The sequence below is a fragment of the Nyctereutes procyonoides genome, unplaced genomic scaffold, assembly GCF_905146905.1.
Source record: "Nyctereutes procyonoides isolate TBG_1078 unplaced genomic scaffold, NYPRO_anot_genome, whole genome shotgun sequence".
NCBI classification, from domain to species: Eukaryota; Metazoa; Chordata; class Mammalia; order Carnivora; family Canidae; genus Nyctereutes; species Nyctereutes procyonoides.
Window position 1 is genome coordinate 21,636,751 of NW_026575037.1, and position 21,502 is coordinate 21,658,252.

Here is a 21,502-nt window from a genome sequence, read left to right on the forward strand (position 1 = left end):
CATGTAAAGAAAAGAAAACTTATGATGTAAAAATTTTGTAAAGTCATCAAGCAAGTACCAAGAGTCGGTATTGGGCCTAGATTTTAAACCAAATAAAGTGCTACTTTATTTGTATTTATTATTTTTACTCTACCAAAGATACCTGTGGCAGATTGCTTTCATCACTCCCAATTCTTCATTTCTCCCTATCTCCATAACCTTTGCCATATTTTGTATTTTCTCTTACTAAAGATACAGAGTCTCTGCTTGCTCTTGGCTATGGGTAGTCACAGAAAGAACACGGCACACCAGTGTAATCAAAGGTTTATCACCTTTCTGGCCAGAGAACCAAACAGGGCAGCCCTAAAAACACCTGGAGAGTCCCAGGAGGATTGGAGAGAAGGGACAGCTCAGGAAAGCAATCCCTTTTGTTATGAATTCTTAGGTTTACCACGAAGCTGAGTACACATGGGTCTGACAGCAGATTAGCCTTTGAGTACTGAATTAAGAAACACATCACTGCCTAGATCCCAAACTGGCCATTTGATGATACACACAAGTGATTGATACGAATATCACTGTAAATGCTTTAAAAAAGAAATGTTGATGTTGAAGCCATACCCACAGAAGGCTGATAAGAACTTGTGGCCTGAGCCCAACAAAGCAGATTACTTCATGAAACTAAAATATCACATAGTATTTAAACAAACAAAAAGTCTCTCATAACGTTTAAAATATTCAGTATATAATTAAAAAATACTTGGCATAAAAAATACAGGTACAATTTCAATCTGGGTAGGAAAAGACACTCAACTGATGCCAATAGACACTGGAATTACTCAACAAAGACTTTAAAACAGCAGATGTAAAAATGTTCCAAATATTGAAACTAATGGAAGGATAGAAAGTATCAGTAAAAACATCAAAGACACGTATAAGAACCAAATGGAAATATTAGAACTGAAAAACACAATTATCAAAATTAAAAGAAAAAAAACAAACCAAATCTCACTGGAATGGTTCAATAGCAGATGATAAACAAAAGAATCAATATACTTTAAGATCAATACAAATTATCTAGGCTGAAAAAGAAAAATGATTCAAAAGGTAATATCTCAACAAACTAAGAATAGAGAGGAACTTTCACAATACAATAAAGAACATCTAGTCAAACATCTACAACTAATGACAAACTCATCAGTGAGAAACTAGATGCTCTTCCATTAAGATCTGGAACGATGCAAAGATGTATCCTCACCACTCCTATTCAACATCTACTAGAAGTCCCAGCTAATGTAATAAGAAAAGGATATAAAAGGTATACAAGAGACAAAAATAATAAACCTTTCTTTGTCTACAGGTGACACAATCATCTATGCAGACAATCCAAAGAGATGACAAAAAAACCCTCCTGGAACTAATAAACAATCACAGTAAATTTGTAGGATATAGCACCATTAACATTAGTAGCAAAAAAAGAGAAATACTTCAAAATAAATCTAAATATACAAAGGACCTGTAGGAGGAACACTATAAAACTGTAATGGAAGAAATCAAAGAAGATCTAAATAAATGGAGAGATGTATCATGTTCATGGGTAGAAGACTCAGTGCTGTCAGTTCTTCCTAAATCTATAAATTCAATGCAATCTCAATCAAAATCTCACCTAATTACCCTGTGGATATCAGCAAACTGATTCTAAGGTTTATTTGGAGAGGCAGGAGACCCAGAACAGCAAACATATTAAAGAGGAAGAAAGCTGGAAGAATAACATCATCCAACTTCAAAATTTACTCTAAGACGATAGTAATTGAGACAGTGTGGTATTGGCAAACTAACCAATAAATCACTAGAATGGAACTGGGAGCCCAGAAATATACCCATAAAACATAGTCAATTGATCTTTGGCAAAGGGATAACAACTGAGGAGACAAAGGATAATTTGTTTGTTTTCAAAAAATTATGCTGGAATAAGCAGCAACCACATGAAAAAGAATGAATCTCAACACTGACTCTTTACCTTTCATAAAAATTAACTAAAATCAATCATAGATCTAAATGTAAAATGTAAAATCATAAAATGTATAGGAAGTAACAACAGAACATCTAAGTGACTTTGGCAATGGCTTTTTAGATTTAATGCCAAAAGTATAATCCAAGAAAGAAAAAAGTTGATGTCAGGCATCATTAAAATTAAAAAATTCTGCTCTGTGGGGATACCTGGGGGGTGGCTCAGCAGTTGAGAGCCTGTCTTTGGCCTAGGACGTGATCCTGGAGTCCAAGGATCGAGTCCCACATCGGGCTCCCTGCAAGGACACTACTTCTCTCTTTGCCTATGTCTCTGCCTGTCTCTCTGTGTCTCATGAATAAATAAATAAAATCTTTAAAAAAGAAATTCTTCTCTGTGAAAAACTGTTAATAGAACAAAAAGATAAGCCATACACTAGGAGAAAATATTGGCCAAATACATATCTGATAAAGGGTATGAATCCAAATATACAAAAACCCTTAAAACTCAATAATAAAAAATGGACAATAAGAATTTTAAAAATGAACAAAAGATCCAAACATATCACCAAAGAAGACATACAGATGGCAAATAAGCATATGAAAAGATGCTCAACATCATACAGCATTTTAGGAAATTGCAAACTGAAACAATGCGATGCCAATATATATCTATTAGAACGGATAAAATCTAAAATACTGAACACCAAATGCTGGCCAGGACGTGGAGCAACAGGAACTCTCATTCACTGCTGGTGGGAATGCAAAATGGTACAGATGCTTTGGAAGACAGTTTGACAGTTTCTTACAAACCTAGTTCTTTTGTTTTTTTGTTTTTATAAACCGAGTTTTAGCACATAATCAGGCAATCCCACCCTAAGATACATACCCAAAGAAGCTGCAAACCAATGTCCACAGAAAAACCTGTACACAGATGTTTATAACATCTTTATTCATAATTGTCCCAAATCAGAAGCGACCAAGATATCCTTTGATAGGTCAATAGATAAAAAAAAAAAAGTCCTGAGGTACATCCTATAATGGAATGTTATTCAGCAATAAAAACATGTAAGTTATCAAACCAAAAAAAAAGACATAAAAATCAACTTAAATGCATATTGCTAAGAGAGAGAAATCAATCTGAAAAGAGCATATATACTGATGGAATTGAACTACAGGACATTCTCGGAAAAAACAAAACTACAGAGACGATAAAAAGATCATGGGTTGCTCGGAATTGTGAAGAGGAGTAAGGGATGAATGAATAGGTGGAGTCTAGAGGATTTTCAGGATAGGATTTTGATCAAACACACATAATACCACCACATAAACAGTGAAGCCTAAGGTAAACTATGGACTTTAGTTAATAATAATGTATCCTTGTTGGTTTATAAATTGTAAAAAAAAAATATAATACAAAAAAATAAAGCAAAGCAATAGAAATGATAAATGCCTGCATTAACAGCATAGATTATTCTCATGTGTTTAAAATACTTATTATGATTAAAAGCAAAAATTATAACACTCCTTGATGTGATTTTAATTGTATGTAGATTCAGTGACAAGACAACTAAACATAAAAGTGGGCAACAGGGCACAAAGGGTCCTAGATAGTGGTAAGTTTTCTATATTCAACTTAAAGTAATAAAATATTAATTCTAAATGGATTAAAAGTTACATACACTAACTCCTAGAGCAATCACACACAACAACAAAAAAACATGTACAAAGGGATATAGTCAGAAAGAAAACAGACTAAAGTGTGACACTATCAAATGTTCAAAGAACTGAAAAGCCAAGAAAGCAGAAAGGGAAAAACGAAAGAATGGAAACATTCAGAAACAGTAAAATGATAGAGCTAAATTCACATATATCAATAAATGCTTGAAATATAAATAGTCTAAACCACTGATCAAAGGACAGAGATTTTCAAAACATAAAAACTAAATGCTGTTCTAGACTTCACATCATACAAAATCATATAAGTAATTAACAAGCAAAAGGAAAAAAAAATATATACCCTGCAGCTGATAGTCCAGTGAAAGTCGGGGTGGTTATACTAACATCAAGCAAGGTAGACTTCGGAGTAAAGAAAATTACAAGGGATAAAAAACAACATTACATAATAATAAAAGACCCAACTCATCAATTTCAAGGGTACATGTGCCTAACAACAGAGCTTCAACATATATGATGATAAAACAAAGAACTGAAAGGAGAAAGACATATCCTATTACAGTTGGGAGATCTGAACATTGTTTATTCTTTTACTCAGAGGGCAAAGAGAAAATTAGTCAAGATATAAAAGACCTAAACATCATCAACCAAATAGATCTAACATTTACAGAACAGTCTACCCATTAACAACAGAATATACATTCTTTTTAAGTACCCAGAGCATTTACCAACATTGGGATGAAGAAACTTCCTAGAAAAGGCCTATAGATTAGGAAAAAATAATTGCAAATCACTGGCAAAGAATATGGAAAGGATATGGAAAGAACTTTAAATCTCAGTAAGATAAGCAGTTCAATTACAACAATAAGCAAAAGATTTCAACAGACACTTCACAAAGAAGATAATCCTGAAGCCAATTAAGCACTTGAAAACATATACATCATCAGTGATTAGGGAAATGCAAAATAAAACCAAGATTAGATACCACTACACATCTAACAGAATGGCTAAAAAACACTGACATCACAACATTGGAAGATGTGGAGCAATGAGAACTCTCATGCACTAGGGTGGGAATAAAAATGGTACAGCCACTCTAGAAACCAGTTTGCCAGTATCTTTTTTTTTTTTTTTTAAGATTTTATTTATCCATTGGTGATAGACATAGGAGAGAGAGAGGCAGAGACACAGGCAGAGGGAGAAGCAGGCTCCACGCAGGGAGCCCGACACGGGACTCGATCCCGGGACTCCAGGATCACGCCCCGGGCCAAAGGCAGGCGCTAGACCGCTGGGCCACCCAGGGATCCCCAGTTTGCCAGTATCTTATAAAGTTAAACACATACTTACCAAATGACCCAGCAATCCTGATCATAAATATTTAAAGAAATGAAATGACTCAAAACTTGAAACAACACAGATATCTCCCAAGCGGTTAATGTCTCATCAAATTGTGGCACCTCCACACTACTCAGTAATAAAAAGCAAACTACTGATATATGTAACTTAGCAGAGCTTCAAAGGTATTATGCTGAGTGAAAAAAAGTGAGTCCCAAAAGGTTACATACTCTATGGCTCCATGTATGTGACATTCTCAAAAAGGCAAAACTATGGTAACAGAAAATGGAGTTATGGTCTCCTGGGGCTGAGTGTGGCAGGAGGAATGACCACAAAGAAATAGCATGAAGTTTTCTGGGTGAAGAACTGTTCTATAACCTGACTGAGGTAGTGATTACATAAATATGTACATGTATTTAGTTTATGGAGCTGCACACCAAAAAAGAGTCTATTTTACTGAGTGCTAATTTAAAACTTAAAAATTTAATTATGTTCATTTAAAATTTTTTAAAATCTAAATCAAAAAAATATATTATATACCTAAAAACAAAAATACTTGTGATCTTTTGCATCAAATCATAAAACCATATTAGGAGATACATAACAAGACCTAAATATAAATAGGGACCAGATACCATGTTCAGTATTTAAAGATACCAATTCTAACTAAACTGACCTAATTAAATTTCAAATTCCAACACTTTTATACTTCAGATTCAAAATGTTATGCAAATGTAGAAGAATTAAATAGTTAAAAACTTCTTTAAAAAGCAAAAGGAGGACTTATCTACTAGATATCTGGATTTCATGTAAAGCTAAAGTACAAGACCCAAAGATGAAACAAAAAGAACAGTGATACAGAAAAAAATTCTAGAAACAGAAGCATAGATATAAGAAAATTTGATGTATGCTAAAGGTGCACAGTAATGAGTCAAGGACGATTGTTTCAGTAAATTGACTGCAACAACTGGATATCCAACTATTAAAAAAAAAAATAGGTCCCTAACACAAATCAGGAGGGATTTAAGTGTGAAAGACATTACATTAAAGCTTTTAAAATATAATGTAGAAGAATATCTTCAAGGCCTTGGGTTAAGAAAAAAGTCCTTAGATGGTACACAAAAATACCACTAGCCATAATAGAAATTAACAATTTTCATTTCATAAAACAGTAAATCACAGTCTGAGATGAAGATATTTGTAACACTCATATCCAACAAAGGGCTAAAATCCAGAATGTTCAACATCTCTTGCAAATCCACATGAAGGCAAACAATTGAAATGGAAAAAAAAAAAAAGACTAACACTTAGCAAGAGATTTCCAATTTAAAAACATGTCTAATATCATTATCAAGAAAATGCAAATTAAAACTACTCCAAGATACTACCTCACAACCACCAGAATAGTTAAAATTAAAAAGACAGTTTCCAAGTATTTACCTGAACATGGAGTTACATGAATGTTCATAAACAGCTGGTGTGTGCTATCACTATTTTACAATTTTTTGGTAATATCTACTAAAACTGAAATATACACTCAAAAACAAACAATTGTACTCATAGGTATATATCAAACAGAGTGTACATTTTACACCAAAAGACATATTCATAGAAGTGATCATTGCTTATAATAGATCAAAACTAGGAAGCCAAATGTTCATCAACAATAGAAAAGATAAGTATATTACAGAATATTATAGAATGAAAGTTGGACCACAGTTACACTCAACACTAATACATCTCACAAATTTAATGATGTAGAATAGAATAAAAGAATTTACATTGTTTGAACTATCTACGTAAAATTCAAAAAACAGGCAAGACAAAATTATACTGTTTAAAGATGTACAGAAAAAAGGCATATATTAGAGTAATGGTTATGGATGAGGGTGAAGGAGTTAATGGATTGAGAAATGTCTGCTGAGAAGATGACAATATTCTATTTCTTGATGTAGGTGGTGGTTACATGGGTATTAGTTTGGTGAAAAATTATCAGGCTCTACATTTGTGTTCTGTGCAATTTTCTATGTGTAATATTTTACATTAAAAGAAGTTCAAAAAAGATAATTTATTAAATCAGAATCCTTCACTTACTGATAGTAGTAGTCCGACACAAAAATTTTCAAATTAATAAAATAGATAAAATTATGGGGTGAAGTTTCAATGACATTTACATATGGTAAATTTAAATAGCACACCTCTCTGATGTTATTAAAATGGAATCTAATATCAAAAACAGAGAGAAGGAATATGTCTACTATGCAAAGTAAGATAACGTTAAAAATTTTTTGCTAAGTAGAAAACTAACATAGGCATTCTGGGTATATTATAGGTAATATTTTGTTACATGCAACTCAGTGGGCTACAGAGGAAAATGTGCACATTTATCCCAAATAAGTTTCCAGGGCATATAGTAAAGATTAAACAAAGAGCTTGGTTAGAGTTTGTGGATATACAAAGTAAAATGGGGGATCCCTGGGTGGCGCAGCGGTTTGGCGCCTGCCTTTGGCCCTGGGCGCGATCCTGGAGACTAGGGATCGAGTCGCACGTTGGGCTCTCTGCATGCAGCCTGCTTCTCCCTCTATCTGTGTCTCTGCCTCTCTGTCTCTCTCTCTGTGACTATCATGAATAAATAAATAAAATTTAAAAAAAAAATTAAAAAAAAACAAAAAACAAAAAACAAAGTAAAATGGTATAGTATGTCAGCATGTACCATGGAGCAGAAGATTACAAACCTCTAATATAAAATAAAGAAGACAGAAGAGGTAAAGAATTAGACTTCAGAGCAAAGGAAGCATTTCAATTTGTTTGAGTCTTATGCTGAACATAGTAAGAATTTTGGAGGTAGTTGGAAGGTATTAAGTATTTGTTCAAGTATCAAAAAAAAATTGAAAGTCTAATATATAACTGAAAACTTCATTATATTTTACTTTCTTCCTTAAAAATGACATTAAAACTTTTTAAATTCAAAATACCAGGATACTATACCTGAATAACTGATGCTGATTCATTTTGAACTTTTTCCAGTTTTTCCTTTTTTAACATTAATAATTTTCTTTGTGCTAAGAATCCTCGCCAATATTTCTGAATGGCCAATGCTGCATTGATCTCCTTTTTTAATCGCCGTTTTGTTAGGAAATTGATTATAGCTGATTGAATAATTCTTGCAGCTTTGTCTTGCTCCTTAAAGAAAAAAAAAAGCAAATATAAAACAAGGCTTAATTACTTAAGTTTGTAAGAAAGTCATCTATTAAATATTAATCAAGTTGATCCTGAAAAGAAAACAACCCCGAGACTTAAGATATGCTCATCTTTGCAGTATAGATACTTCTAGGAATGTTAAAAGGTCTGATAGGTGGACGTGCATACATATTTATATGATTAAAGAAAAATTTCTAGGAAATATAATCCTAAAATAAAAGATCACAGACATGTTTGATATATCACAGGTCCTTAATAATCAATATAAAGGCAATTTAAATATGGTATGTTTCTCAGATTATGGCCCAGAGAATTCATGCCTGATTTTGAAAAAAGGGGTGGACCATACAGGGAAATAAAAAAGAAAAAAGGAGACCCTAAAATAAACAAAATGCCTTACAATATAAGGTAGCATTACTTTGTTACAATTTGAACAAAGGAATGAACAAAAAGGGAGAAGCAGTAAAATATTTCCTCTTAGCATAGAATACATTATGGTTTTAAGGCATAGACACTCAAGACAACAGAATATTGGGTTATGGGAAGTGGCATGGAGACTGCTGACCGAAGAGGAGCTACCTGCCCTGGGAAAACCATAGGTTAGTACTCTACCCATCGCCATGTCTGTCACTTCTAATAATGAATTACTAGGAAAAACAACATAGGTTAAATACTTACTAGGCATCAGGCACCATTCTAAACACTTTATGAATGATTCATCTAAATCTTACACAACCATAAGAACAGATGAACAGGTACCACTTTTATGACTATGGGGAAACTGAGAGAAGTCAAGCAGACTGTCAGTTCACTGGTAGGGTAGGCAGTATTTGAACTGGGCAATCACTTTGTCATACTCTCCAAGGTAGGATTTATAATTTTAGTTATCTGAACTGGACACTAGAATATAAGCTATTCCTTCTGGTGGAAAGAACAATTTTAAAGCATGTTTGATACCCTTTATGTAGCTATCTGGGACAGCTCACCATCAAGGATGGGTTCTACACAGACATTAGCTATCGATGCTAATTATTAGTTAGTTCTAATCAGTAGTTGTTATCTGTGAATGAAAACTGCACAGTATGGGAACATATTCAACTATGGAAGGGATAACACAGCCACTCTAAGGAAAAATGTAGTTAAGTGATTGAAACAAATACTACAAAATGGTGAGTCATATATTAGATCACTTCTAAGTGAAAAAAGACTAGACAATTCTAAAACTGGGCTGAGAAATTATGTCCAAGTTGATTAAGCCATCGAACATCACTGTCAGTGCCCCTATGAAGCATTATGGCCTTTAAGGCTACAGATATCCAAATTAAAACCACTCCCCCCATCCACAATTTCAAAACATATTTCAAAGGTACAATTATCAGTGTGGTACTAGCATACAGACCAATGGCATAGAAAAGAGAGCCCAGAAATACCTCTCATTTTGTGGATAAAAGATCGTTGACAAGGGTGCCAAGAGCTTTCAATGAGAAGAGTCTCTATAATAAAAGATGCTGGAAAAAGTAGATATCCACATACAAGATAAAGAAGTTAGGCCCTTTTCTTATACCATATACATAAACTCCAAACGGATTAAAGTCCTAAATGTCAGACCCAAAACTATAAGACTACTTATAGAAAATAGAGAAAAACTTCATATTTAGCAATGATTTATTGGATAACACCAAAAGCACAAGCAACGAAAGAAAGCAAACAGACAAGTGGGATAACAACAACATTTTTAAAAAATGTGTTCAGCAAAGGACAGAATCAACAGAGCGAAAACAATCTATAGAATGAGAAACAAAATTTGTAAATCATATATCTAATAAGGGACTCCTATCTAGAATGTATAAAGAACTCCTATAATTCAACAACAAAACAATCAAATAACCTGATCTAAAAATGGGCAAAGGAATAGCTATTTCTCCAAAGATGACATACAAATGACAAACACACAAATGAAAAGATCTTCAACAATGCTAATTGTCAGAGAAATGCAAATCAAAACCACAATGAGGTATCTCATTAAGGTTAAGGAGTATTGGCAGGGATACGTTGTGCATCACTGGTGAGACTGTAAAATGCAATGCATAGTGACCAATGTGGAAAATAGTACGGCAGTTTCTTAAAAAATTTTAAAAATGAAACTACCATAGATCCAGTAATCTCACTTCTGGATATATATTCAAAAGAACTGAAAGCAAGGTCTCAAAGAGGTACACACATAATCATAGCAGCATTATTCACATGAACCCATGGGTGGGAATAACCAAAAGATGAATGAATAAACTAAATGTGATCTATGCATACAACAGAGTATTATACAGCCTTAAAAATGAAGGAAATTCTTCCACATGCTACATGGATGCACCTTGAGGATGTAAGCTAAATGAAATAATTTAGTCATAAAAGGACAAATATTGCATGATTTCATTTATATGAGGTATCTAAAATAGTAAAATTTATAGAAATAGAAAGTACAATGGTGGTTACCAGGGCTAGGGGGAGGAGGAAGTGGAGAGTTATTTAAGGAGCATAATTTTAGTTTTGCAAGTTAAAAAATTTCTGAAGATTTGAGAAGCTTGGGTGGCTCAGTGGTTGAGAGTCTGCCTTTGGCTCACGGCATGATCCCAGGATCCAGGAGCAAGTCCTGCATCGGACTCCCTGAGAGGAGTCTGCTTCTCCCTTTGCCTCTGTCTCTGCTTCTCTCTGTGTCTCTAATAAATAAACAAATCTTAAAAAAAAAAAAAAAAAAAGCATTTCCTATTAGGTTAAAAAAAAAAGAGTCAAAAGTTGCATTTGAGTAAAAATTTCTAGGGGCAAGAGGCATTCTTATAGTAGGCTAAGGTAAGTTAACACTTAGACCATCTCAATCTTAAGTAAACTAAAATGGAACAATTTTATGTGACATTAAAGAAGCTACAGGTGGAAAGTAGATAAATCCAAAGAGGCAAACATATTACAAAAACTAGCAACTGTTTGAAAACTTAGATAAACTGATGGTAAAAGTTCCAATGCTGACAGTCACGTTTTTTCTCTAAATTAGACCGCACGTCAACATTTTTAATGCTATGTCGTTAAGCCAATGTGTCACAAGCTTGTTTTATTTTACCTTGTATATGGGCCACATACAGGGATTTACTTTGCTTTACAGTTTATGCCTACTCTTTGACAGGGAGAACTAAAAGGTAGAATGTGTTGGAATACCCTTGGATAATCCTGCTTCATTCGTTGGGTAATTGGGCCATTAGACAATTTTCACTTGTCACTACAAGAACTTGAGCCAGTCTATTCTCCATGGATAGTTTATATGAATTATAACAATAACAAGAAAGTAAAATATAACACCTGAAAAATTAGCTGTCTGAAGGTAATATTTATATATTTATTAGCTTATAATATTTCTATGAGAATATATAGGGAACCTATTGCTTAATGTCCCAGATAGCAAATGAAAAGACATCATTGGATGTTAGTTTAATTGTATAAGAGAGGGAGCATGGTCCTCTGGAGAAAAGAGAAAAGCAGTGGTCTTTAAGAAACAAGGAAACTGCTACTACCTAGACCCAATAAATAAATCTGGAAAAGAGATCTCACCAGCAAAAAGCTAAGAAATCTTTACAGTTTACATCTTATTAAGGTTATCCTGAGCAGAAAAGAAAGAGATTTCATTCACCCTCCCCCCTAATTCTGATAAATATCCATTTCATGGGATTTATTTATTTTAAAAGGTTTTCTAGTTTTTTTTTTGGTTGTTTTTTTAAAGACTTTATTTATTCATGAGAGACACAGAGACAGAGACACAGGCAGAGGGAGAAGCAGGCTCCATGTAGGGAGCCTGACATGGGACTTGATCCCAGGACTCCAGGATCACACCCTGGGCGGAAGGCAGGCGGCACTAAAACTGCTGAGCTACCCAGGGATCCCCCCCACTCTTTTTTTAAGATTTTATTTATTTATTCGTGAGAGAGAGAGAGAGAGAGAGTCACAAACGTTTTGAGAAATAAAACAACAGAAACCAAACTACCACTTTTAAACTAATAAAGGATACAAAGGAAAAGTTTCGAGACAAAAAGAGCTGGCTAACTGAACTACAAATCAGATACTGACACCCAGACCCAAGGGGCACTCCAGCACCAAGATCAAGGCTCCCAGAACACAGCATAAAAAGTTCATGGAAAACTCCTGGTCCCAGAGATGGGTTAGATTCCAAGAAGAAAAAAGCTAAGTCAGGTATCCTCAGTTTACTTTCACAAATTCATAAAGGGGTAAGTCATTTTACCTCCCCTAGAGCAAACCAGGGGACAGTGGTTGGAAAAGTGACATATCCAGTGAAGGAAACATCAAGAGTCAGGAGAAACGCCCATCCCCAACTCAAAATACACGCAATTGTCAATATTATGGCAATAACTTCACAAATCATTAAAATGTCAAAATCATAACGAGAATCAATCAACTGGTATTTTGTGAAGTATAATTCACATTGTAGTGTTTTCATTTTGGGGGAGTACCTGATGGCGTTTCAGATCTGTTTTTAGTTTGTATTTTCTCCAAGTTGTCTGTATAAGTCTAGCAGCTCTTGTTTCTTTACAAAGATCCAAAAGCCTTGAGCAAAGAAATGACAAATAAGTGATAACCACCTAAGAGAAAACAGAAGAGATGAAAACAGAAGTTTGATGGAGAAAAATAGGCAACTTGCTGTCACCTTCTGAGACTCTTATTATTAGTTAAGGAACTCTTGCTTACCTTTTCATCAGGAATTGTATTGGACATGTCTGAATGATTAATCATAGCAGGTATTCCACCAAGGTCTCTAACTGCAGACCTAACCAACTGAAAGTTTTTCTTTTCGTTTTCTAGAAGTTCTTTGTATAGTTCTGAAGTGTTTTCTACTAGGCAAATAAAAAAAAAAGAAAAGAAAAAAAATAGAGAGATTAGATAGCTCTAGTCAAAAATCTGATGTGGCAGAGAAAAAACTTGAAAAGTTCATCAGCCAAATAGGGCTAACCGTGATCAAATGCTTTAAGAGACAAATCCAGAGAGCTTCCATCAGATTCAGATGATGAATTTAACACCACCGAACCAGTCTGCGTGCATTCTACGGTTTGAGTAGTACGCTGACATATAGCATCAAAGGGTACATAGTAAGGATGGTAGTGATGGATCAGGTAACATAACACACGGCCATCTGAGAAAGACACTGTAAAATTCTCCACCTAATTGGAAATAACAGATAATTAATTAGCTGTATTTAGATAGTAATATAGATATTAATGGTTTTATATAGTCTGTATTTCCTCTTAGTAGCTAAGAAAATCACATTAGGTGATAGCACCTAGGATAATACCATATTTATAGCCAAATTATCAATTATAAAATACTATGTCAAAAATAGAATTTGATTATTGTGCTAGGAGAAATAGGGTCCCTCAAAAATTTCATGTCCTACCTAGAACCTCAGGATATCACAGTATTTGAATATACTGTTATTGCAGATTTAATCTGTTAAGATGAAGTCATAGTGGGTACAGTGGATTCTTAATCCAAATGTCTGGTATCCTATCCTTATATGAAGAGAGACACAGAGACAGATATACAGGAAGATGCTATGTGAGGACCGAGGCAGAAACTAGAGTAAGGTGTCTACAAGCCAAGGAATGCCAAGGATTGCCGGTAACATCAGAAGTTAAGAGAAAGGTATGAAAACACATTCTCCCCTAGACCCTTCAGTGGCTCACCAGTATTTAGTTAAAATGTAGAAGATTGTCCATATATCTGACAATGTTTTCTACCAACCATATTGTTCAAGGTATAACAGTTTATTACATTTAGTAACATGTACTCTGTATCATTTTTCTGACTTCATATTCCGGACCAGATTTTTTTTTTTTAAGATTTTATTTATTTATTCATGAGACACACACACACACATGCACACTGAAAGAGGCAGAGACACAGACACAGGTAGAGGGAGAAGCAGGCTCCATGCACCGGGAGCCCGATGTGGGATTCGATCCCGGGTCTCCAGGATCCGGCCCTGGGCTGAAGGCAGCACTAAACCGCTGAGCCACGTGGGCTGCCCCCAGACCAGATATTTTATTCATTTTCACAGGGATCCCTGGGTGGCGCAGTGGTTTGGCGCCTGCCTTTGGCCCAGGGCGCAATCCTGGAGACCCAGGATCGAATCCCACATCGGGCTCCCGGTGCTTACATTTAAAGGTATACTTCATATAAAAATACAGTATCAATATAACAAATGGTTACAAAACACTCAACTCAAGAGTTTTTTCCTCCTTCTTATACCCTGTGGTCAGGTTCTCTACTGTCCCTTCTGCATGCTGAGTTTATTTGCATCTACCTTTAAAATAAGGGTGTGATCTTTAGGTGCCCGTTCTGTGTAAATGTCTCCTATTGAGACTCCTGATTAAGGTATATTTTCTTAGTAATACATAAAAAATCATGCATTATACAATTGGTGACAGCTAAGATAAAACACAGTATGTGAAAACATCCTCATTCATTTGCAGAAAAGTTTGCTTATATATAAGCTACATTATTTTAAAAACACAATAAAATATTTTGTGAGTAAATTCTGGCTTTAACCAAAAGGTACTTAAAGATACTGAAGCTAAAACAAAAACACTTACTTTTTTATTATAGAAAGCACAAACAGCATTTACCCACTCCATCAACAGCTTTATGCTTTCACTATATTGTTCAAAGGAACCACTATTTCTGTTGTCTTTTTTCTTATTGATAATAACATCAGAATGGCATGATTGTGCAGACATTTTCTTCATACTCTGTGTGTGTTTTAAAAAGTCAATTTCTTCTTTTAACTGATCTAAATTAAGGGAAATATCCACCTGAAACACACAAAAAAGGGCTACAGGTATTTATGTTTTTCAAGTATCATTTTTAACCCAAAGAAGTTGTTGTTGTCTTTTTTTTTTTTTAAAGGCAAACATAGTTTATGCGGAAGTGATGGAATACGTAGTGGTTAATGTATAGTGTGTCATGTGTAAAATTATGGGACACACAAGACTGGGTTCTAATCTCATTTCTACTTCCTCTCAATGCTTTAACTTCTAGCTTCAGTTTTCTTACCTACGAAACAGTGAGAACACCTTCCTTACAGGGGTGTTGTGAAGAGTAATTTGAAATATATATAAAGCAATTGTCCCAGTTCCCAGAATAAAATAAATCCCAGTAACAGTCTATTTGATGAAAAATGCTTTTATAAATCAATATTAAAAATTGATAAAAAGTGTAAAATTTATCAAATGTACAATACCTGAAAAGCAAATGCTATTTTCCAAAGTAATGCAAGAGTTTTTTCTCTGTGTCTATCCACAATATCCTTAGATAGGATTGCATTTCCTATAAATGAAAAGACAGTCTGTTAGCACAATATATCTACATATCAATTTTTGGTGAGAAGAAAATGTTCTATCTTTACTCAATTTTTACCATGTTCATCATTTAATTGAATTCCTTGTGATCTAAGAATTTGAAGAACAATGTCAACATTGTGCATCTTCTGAAGACGACTTATTGCAGGCATCCTGAGTTTCTTTGAGAGATTCCAGTCCCGTGTGAGAAGTTCCATGATCCGCCTATTAAGGGAATTTTAAGATGACATTATCATGTAAAAACATATATGAAAAGCTCCCTGCATCAAACGGTGGGTCTCAAACTCAGACCTCAAAATATCATAAATATCCTGCCTTTAGCCTCTCCACACTGAGATGCTAAGAATCTGTCAATGCATGATTGTCTTTATCATGTAAAGAAATATACTTAACTTTCCTTTAAAAAAAAACAAAACAAAATGCAAGATGAAGTTTATTTAAATGCAGTTATCACTCACATAAATCTTTCAAATTTAAAGGATTGTAGGTGAGAAAGAGCCCAAAAAATGAACTGAAAACTGTGGCTCCATAATTGGCAAATAAGTCATTTCTCATTTTAAGCCTGGGGTTTGAGGTCTATGAACAGAATGTAAGAAAAGAAAAGAAGAGACATACATACACAAATGCACACATGAAAAAAACAACAGAGTTCTATAGGAAAAAAAGAAAGGGAAAGGAAAGGAGGAGGATTTTTATGGAGGAGCTATTGTATTTTACACAGTAAGCAAGTGCTTTCTTTTCTTATTTTAATCCTCATACCAAGTCCTACAATCAGGCATTATTATCTTTTTTTTTTTTTTTTTTTTTTTTTTTTTTGCAGATGAAGAAACCAAAGCCCAGGGAAATTTAGTAAACTGCCTATAGTCACATAGCTAATAACATGAACTAAAACTGAGTTTTATTAGATTTGAAAGCCATTCTGTTATATCTATACCAGATTAATGTAAAAATATTTGAGTACCTATCTTAAGAAGGCATATACTAGAACTTAAATTCAAACCCCTAATATCATCTAGTTCACTAGTATTTTATGTACTAGATAGTAATCAATATTTCTATAGAAAAAGCAAGCCCCCATGGAATATTAGTAGAAATCTGGTATACAAAATCAAGTCTCTCAACTAGTTAGAATTCCTGATCAACTAAAAAGCAACATTATTCAACACTACTTTTTTCAAGTAACTCTTGATATAATTGTCTTCCATTGTGGAAAACAGCATTGAACATAAAACCAATTACTGCCTGTTCTGGAAAATGGAGAAAGTCTAAAAACGTGAATTCTTATTGGCTAGAAAAACAGACGTTGTGGCTTGGATTCATGAAATGAACAAATTAAAAATATATAAAAATAACATGTGAAACATTTTCATCAAATAAATGCTCTAGCCTATATGGAAATTGCTCAGGTGAGAGACAGCTAAAGTTTCAAAAGTCTATTACCTTGTTGTGAGAATATATAATCAGAAAAGAATGTTCACAGGAAATTTAATTTAGAAGGAAACAAGTGACATGTATGTTGTTTTTGAAGAACTGGGGAGTTCTAAAGATCCAGAGATCCCTTCCTCACAAATATCAAATGTAATATAAATTGGGAAGTTTCCTAGAAACAAGGCAAATGTCTCCAATGCTGAGATCCAGAAGAGCCCAACTGCAGTACTATGCTCATGGCCACACCTTTCAAAGCAGAAACTCGTAACTCACTGGACTCATACAGAAACCAATTTTGAGGATTCTAATTGTTACTGAGAAATACTGTGTGATTTGAAGCCAGACATCCTGAGTTCATGTCCTAATCATGGTATAAAACTTGGGCACTCTTACTTGAGAGCTTACTTTTCCTCATGTGTAAAACAAGGTTAATAATACTTACTAGAATTGGTCCCAAGTAATGTAGTACTTATGAAACCACTGTCAACATAATGTGCTACTTAAATGTTTGATATTTTAATTAAAGTTCCATGCTTGTCCCAACTCCTATTCTGGGGCATCACTGGTTTCTACTCACAGACCCTTGTCACTGTCAGCATGAAAAAAAATTCTGCATAGGAAACAAGGTTTCTGGATCTAAAATTGACACCATTTTACAAAAGTGTTGCGGATACTTATCCCAAATTTTTTTAACCCTTAAAAAAGTTATTGCATCACAAGAAAGAGCAAGAAAGAGGGGTGCCTGGGTGGCTTAACTGGTTAAGTGTCCACTCTTGATTTTGGCTCAAGTCATGATCTCAGGATCCTGGGATTGGGATCCTGTGTGTCAGGCTCTGTGCTCAGCTTGAGGATTTTCTCCCTCTCCCTCTGCCTTTCCCCCTCACTCACTCTCACTCTCACAAATAAATTAATTTAAAAAAAGAATAAAGACAATATAAATACAGAAAAGTGTTTTCCAGAAAATTTTAGTCTATTCCATTAAGTAAAATAATTCTATTTTCTTATACTTACACAAGGCGCACCCCACACTGCAAGTCTACAGCAAGATTTGTAACAGCAAAATCAAATTCATCAAATGGTGTCTGAACATGGTTAACAGGTAATCCCAATAAGCTAAGGTGACGGGAAAGGTCACCTTCACCACTTAGGAAGTCTCGTGAAAAAGCCAGAAGAATGTCTTTACTAGTCTGTGGAGAAATAGGTTCCAGGTATTATATCCCAAGATTATAATTTTATTTAGGTAACAACAGATTCTTAGTCTGTGCATATAGAAATAAAGTAAAATGAATGGTATTATATTAAAAAAAAGTCGATTTTATATCATATGGTAATAACGTACATATAAATTTCTAATTTAAGGACTTTTAAAAAATTTCTCTTAATAACAAACTCCAAAAATTAGTATTCATTTGACAATATGCTAGATTAAGAAAGAAATTTCTCCCCTGTTAATTCCCTAGAAGCATAGTTTTGCTGATTTGATTCTCAGATAGGGATGTGTGCTGGTTAAAGGTCAACGAATAAGTTAGACAGAACTACTAATAAGATGGACTAGACAGGCATTCTTATCCTATTCCACTCCAAAGCACTCTTCTTTGGGAAACTTAGAAGTTTTAAAAGTGAAAATACATAATAAAAACAAGCAAAAGTCTTAAATGTGAAATACAAAAAGAGAAAATGAAAACTATACCTTGAATTCAGCATCTTTACAGAAGAGACAAGGATCATGATCAATAAGTTTGGATATTTTGGCATAATCAAGGAAACAAACCAACAACAATAGCTTTTTCAATGTAAACTTAGACAAAGCTTCTTCATGACCTTAAATAGAAATACAAAAAAGCATAGCACATCAATCTGTGAAAGATAAGTTTCACCTTAAAATATGACAATGTACTAATAAAGAAAAGTAATGGTAAGCACAAATAGAACACCATGCGTCTTTCTGCTTTAAATGTTTGAATTCATGCAATACTCATAGAAACTCTGTTTTAATATTTGCAGCTCATCGAGTAAGAAGCAGATGTATGGAGGTATCAAGTGATGTAGTCTGTCTCATGCAACAAATACTTAATGAGCACCTACTCAATGCAGGTCGCATCCTAGGTGCCATATGTATAATAATGAGCTAAAACAAATACAGTCTCCACAGAGCTTACAGCCTACTTGTGAGGAGAGGGTGGGTAGAGACAACAAAAAGGTAAAAATAATTATAGTGATGGAGGAAATGATGGGGAATGACGGGTGTAAAGAAAGGGAGAATAGTGGAGAGAAGGACTATTTATACTGGCATCCCTAAGAAGATAAAATTTAAACAGAGACGAGGAAGAATAAAAAGAAGCCATTTAGGTATAGTGTGGAAAGAATGCAATGAAGGTAGAACCACTCACCATCTCTATATAGATGAGGAACAGTGGGGTGTCTATACTCAGCAGCTATATCGGGATTCCAAAGTAAGCGATTCAGAATAAACACAGCCAACCCTGTGACATCACTGTTGTCTTCCAAAGACAGGAGTTCTCCAAAAACTGTCTGAAAAGAAATCAAAGTCCAGACTATGTGACCTTTGAGGAGCAAAGGGATACAATAAAGGGAAAGCAAACTACAATCTTCTAAGGATTTGGCAATGTTCTATTTTCTAAATAGTATGGAAATAACATGGATATTTGCTAAATAACCTTTTTAAACCATACATGCTTTGTGTATTCTTTAGTGTGTACGGTGTACGATGAAAAAAACCAAAAGCTCAGGACTAAGATAATTTCTTAAGAATCATCTGACAAACCATATTTACATTTTAATTTTTTCCTTTAAATTAAAAAACTATCAAAAGTAGGCATGTTGTTCAAATTCAATGATTAATTATTCTACTTAAGTATATCATGAAGGTACAATAGAAACTTAAATATTCAAAATTTTCTAATAGTTAACAGGTGGAAATCCATCTGGAAATAATCTAAGATAATAATTTGGGAAGTTCAGATCTGTTTATAATTAATGATTTAAACATGAAATTAATTTAACATCAACATGCTTATTATTGATTTTTAAAGGAACTAGAAAAAACTAAAACCATATCATACTATATCTTATAACCTTACATTGACCAATTGTGGAGATAAGAGCATGAAAAGTATATGCCAAAACAGAAAAAACTTTATTTTATAAAGATATTAGATAAAGATTTTTTTTTTATTAGATATTACTTATTTTTTTGCCTCTGATGTTTTCTTAAAATTCTCAAAGGCCATGGCCACCACCAGAACCTTAAGATGTGGTGGTGAGGTAAAATACTTTGTTCACAATTACTCATCCTTCCCCCTTCCATGTAAAAGGATTATATATTCCCATCAACTGACATGGACTTACTGTATCTCATTTGTGTTGGGCCACAGTGTGCTCTGACCAGTGGACTATGGATGGAAGCGACACATACTACATCCAAGTAGAAGTTTTAAAAGGTATTACAAGTTTCTACCTAACTCTTTTGCTTTTTACTACAGCCCAAATAGAGGTTCTACTCTAATAAAGGTTCTAGAATTATTTAACATGTGAAGCAGAGCCAGTTGATATGTAATTTTCTGATTAACAAAAGCATACTAAACTGAAATAAGAAATCTTAGCAATGACACTATTAAACTGTGTGAGCACAGTAAGCTTATAACTTGTTCTCTTTGGGCCTCAATTTCTTGAAAATTGAAGCCAAATTACTGTTAACAATTCCTTTCAGTCTCAAAGACCATTGCATTCTAGAACCTGGAATAAACTGAACAGACTATCCCATGTGACAATGGCGAAGGCCTAAAGAAAATGTAAAAGATGAAAGAAGACTGGAAACACAGAGTATTTTTTAAATAGAATCATATTTCTAATAGTCAACTACTAATGTCTTTTTCATTCAGTTAGTTTTAAAATTTTAAGTCTTACTGAGCCATGCAATGAGTGAAAAACACTCAAATTTGATGACATTTTTATTGCATCAAAATGGTTATAAGTTCAGGCTCTGGCATCAGACAGGTATAGATTCAAATCCTGACTAATAATTGGCATATAGCATGTCGCTGCAAACCTAAGCTTCAGTTTTGCCAATGAAGTGGAAATAATAAAACATACCTCACTGGGTTTTGAAAAGGTTTAAATTAGAAAGTATATTTAAAACAGCCTAGTATTATTGTTTGTAAAAGCTCAAAAAAGGAGCTTACTATACTTGTTATTATATCCAGTACCAAATCACACGTATTTAAGAAAACAGGAAAATTACTATGTGATGATAGAGCAATAATATATGCTGGCATAATCTAATTACCTACTAAGTGTTTATTAAAGGATCTTAAATTTTATACTGAAAGACCAATTAACCTAACCAAATGAAACCACATTTTATTAAAGAATCTATTAAAAATATATAATAAAAAGTCTACTGAAGGTATATATAATAAAAAGTATAAAATTTTTTAAAGTATATA

General features: G+C 33.9%; 1 protein-coding gene across 2 annotated transcripts in view; it reads right to left on the reverse strand.

Annotated features, from left to right (window-relative positions):
- Positions 1 to 21,502, reverse strand: part of ASPM (assembly factor for spindle microtubules) — a 67,578-nt gene that overhangs the window by 24,242 nt on the left and 21,834 nt on the right. For both annotated transcript variants that reach the window (XM_055319053.1, XM_055319052.1), the window contains exons 8-17: positions 19,427 to 19,568; positions 18,727 to 18,857; positions 18,048 to 18,223; positions 15,667 to 15,812; positions 15,491 to 15,576; positions 14,844 to 15,062; positions 13,205 to 13,412; positions 12,943 to 13,085; positions 12,708 to 12,836; positions 7,987 to 8,181 (exon numbers count right to left, since the gene is read on the reverse strand). In XM_055319053.1, coding sequence (XP_055175028.1) covers positions 7,987 to 8,181; positions 12,708 to 12,836; positions 12,943 to 13,085; positions 13,205 to 13,412; positions 14,844 to 15,062; positions 15,491 to 15,576; positions 15,667 to 15,812; positions 18,048 to 18,223; positions 18,727 to 18,857; positions 19,427 to 19,568 — 1,575 coding nt within the window. The remainder of the gene's footprint in view (positions 1 to 7,986; positions 8,182 to 12,707; positions 12,837 to 12,942; positions 13,086 to 13,204; positions 13,413 to 14,843; positions 15,063 to 15,490; positions 15,577 to 15,666; positions 15,813 to 18,047; positions 18,224 to 18,726; positions 18,858 to 19,426; positions 19,569 to 21,502) is intronic.